Source organism: Alligator sinensis, unplaced genomic scaffold (genome assembly GCF_000455745.1).
Source record: "Alligator sinensis unplaced genomic scaffold, ASM45574v1 scaffold1558_1, whole genome shotgun sequence".
Taxonomy (NCBI): domain Eukaryota; kingdom Metazoa; phylum Chordata; order Crocodylia; family Alligatoridae; genus Alligator; species Alligator sinensis.
Genome location: NW_005843687.1, coordinates 59667 through 62247, shown reverse-complemented (window position 1 = coordinate 62247; position 2581 = coordinate 59667). Strand labels below are relative to the sequence as shown.

The 2581-nt window shown below is 50.5% G+C and overlaps 1 protein-coding gene across 1 annotated transcript in view; it reads left to right on the top strand.

The window, feature by feature from the left end:
* Positions 1-817: 817 nt before the first annotated feature.
* Positions 818-2581, top strand: part of LOC102371278 (zinc finger protein 664-like) — a 4588-nt gene continuing 2824 nt past the window's right edge. The window contains exons 1-2 of the mRNA XM_014527598.2: positions 818-968; positions 2254-2370. Coding sequence (XP_014383084.2) covers positions 818-968; positions 2254-2370 — 268 coding nt within the window. The remainder of the gene's footprint in view (positions 969-2253; positions 2371-2581) is intronic.

Genomic DNA, 2581 nt, shown 5'->3' with positions numbered 1-2581 from the left:
AGGAACCCCCAGCACACCTACAGATTGGGGAGTGTCCTTCTCAGCAGCTCAGAGGCAGAGAGGGATCTTGAAGTCGTAACTGACTCCAAGAGGAACATGAGCCGGCAGTGTAACGAGGCCATCAACAAGGCCAATCGCACCTTGTCGTGCATTAGCAGGTGCACGAGTAATAGATCAAGGGAGGTGATGCTCCCCCTCTATGTGGCTCTGGTCAGGCCGCAGTTGGAGTACTGTGTCCAGTTTTGGGTACCGCACTTTAAGAGGGACACGGGGAATCTCGAGAGGGTCCAGAGGAGGCCGCTCACATGTTTAGTGGCATTTGTGATAGACCCTACGGTGGGAGGTTGAGAGAGCTGAATCTCTTCAGCCTTCACAAGAGACAGCTGAGAGGAGATCTTGTGCCCGCCTATAAATGTATTAGGGGAGGTCAATGGGGAATAGGGGAAATGCTGTTTACTAAGGCGCTCCAGGGAGTGACTAGGAATAACGAGTGTAAACTAGTTGAGGGTGGATTTAGGTTAGATATTAGGAAGAAATTTGTCATAGTAAGGGTGGCCAGGATCTGGAATGGACTACCAAGAGAGGTGGTGCTATCATCTAGCTTGGAGGTCTTCAAGAGGAGGCTAGATAGTCACCTGGCTGGGGTCATCTGACCTCGGTCCTCTTTCCTGCCAGGGGCAGGGGGTCGGACACAACGATCCATTGTGGTCCCTTCCGACTCTACAATCGATAAATCTGTGGCTAAGATTGCAATTTGTGGTAGTACCAGTGATTGCCAGGGCTGTGGGGCTGGGAGCAGCTGGCGCAGGAGGCACTGATGGTGCAACGCTTGTGCCTGCAGCTCCGGGAGGTGTTTGAGGACGTGGCGGTGTATTTCACACGGGAGGAGTGGGAGCTGCTGGACGATGACGACAAGGTGCTTTACCAGGAGCAGATGGTGAAGAATTACCAAGCCCTCGTTTCCCTGGGTAAAGCTCTGGGTCTTGCTTCCCCCGGAGATATGTGAACTCTGCAGTTTTGTAGTCACTCCCGTGTTTCAGCAGTCTCATCCTCATGATCTTTTGGCTGGAGGTTTAAATCCCCTTCCTCCCCACTGCCCTGCCAGTGATCAGGCCTCCCTCACATTTCAGACTGAGATCTCCTCCTTCATTTGCTCCAGCCACCTTCACTTGTGCCTTCCCCATTCTTGTGACTCCTGGTTCTTCCACATGCAGCAGTTTCTTCGCAACATGATCTCCCTTTACCTTCTCAGCACATTCACATCATCCCCAGGCCATTGTACACGAATGCACTAAGAGCTGTTCCTGGGGGGAGGATTCTGATTTCCTCCCTGTCTGGCCTAGCGAGTCCTCTCCAGACACATTTAACGATCCTTGCATTCTGTGCTATCTAGGTCCCCTTTCTCCTGTAATTATGACCTGGCAGAAGTTCATAGAAAGCTTTATCAGCCTCTCAATGGGAAGAGGCATTTGCTCAACTGCTTATCTAGCGACATGTGTACACGGATGTAAGCCAGGTTTGTCTGCCAAGGGGTCGCTGGAAGCTCTCGTCCACATCCCTTCCTAACATCTTCATCTCCGTAGGTCAGAAATTCTCAAGCTCCCTCTGCCCCTCTCAGAAGTTTTCTTGTGCTCTCCCTAAAATCCCTCTGCTGATCGGATGCCCATCATTGTGCTTTTCACGTATCTCTTTCTACCTTCTTTTGTCCATATCCACATCTCCCATGAACTTGGTGTTCAACCCCGCAGTACTTACCAATCTGTGCACTCGTCACCCCTCCTGGGGTGATCCTCCCAATGGACAGGATGATTTCTATTTTGCAGCTACAGTTATTAATTTCTGTCCCTGGTGATGATGAATTAATTATTCTCTCTCCCAGAAAAAAATTGTCATTGTCGCCTATGTGTCATGTGTGCTTTTCACTGCCCTGAGTCCCCTCACTAAATTCATTTTCACTTCTTTTCCTGGAATTACACTGATAAGATAAATATTATGCATCCATAAGTGTGTCCAATATCTCTTCCTCTCGGTACCTTGAAAACAGTTAAAGCTTTGTTTTTCCTCCCTGGTACATCATGGGTCAATGCATCTCTACACCTGTCCCTGGTGACTCTGTCAGTTTAAATGCCCATCCTTCCTTGTCCATCAAACCCCTAGCAGACATCTTGGGTTCACTGGATGCATTCCTGAATGCCGGTTGGATTCTGCATCCCATACCCAGTCACAAATGCTCTTTAACCACTGCCCGAACAGGCTATCGAGGTCCCACACCTGACTTAATCTGCAGCATCCAGCAAGGACGGGTGGATCTTTGGACCTGTGCTGATGAGGACTGTGGGGAAATGTCAAGATGGGAGGACCTGGTGCCAGGTGAGTTGTGGCTGTCCCTCCCCCCCGACTGCTGTCAGTAAAGCTCCTTGGCCTGAGTGCCAGCGGGACTGGGGAAGTGCAGGCCTGCCCTGTGCTGCCATTGGTGTGTGCTGGCCTCAGACACAGTATATTATGCTGTAACGCAGGGACAGGCACTTATTTAGGCTGGAGGGCTGGGTAAGCAGTTTTGTTGAGTTGTCAAGGGCTGCAA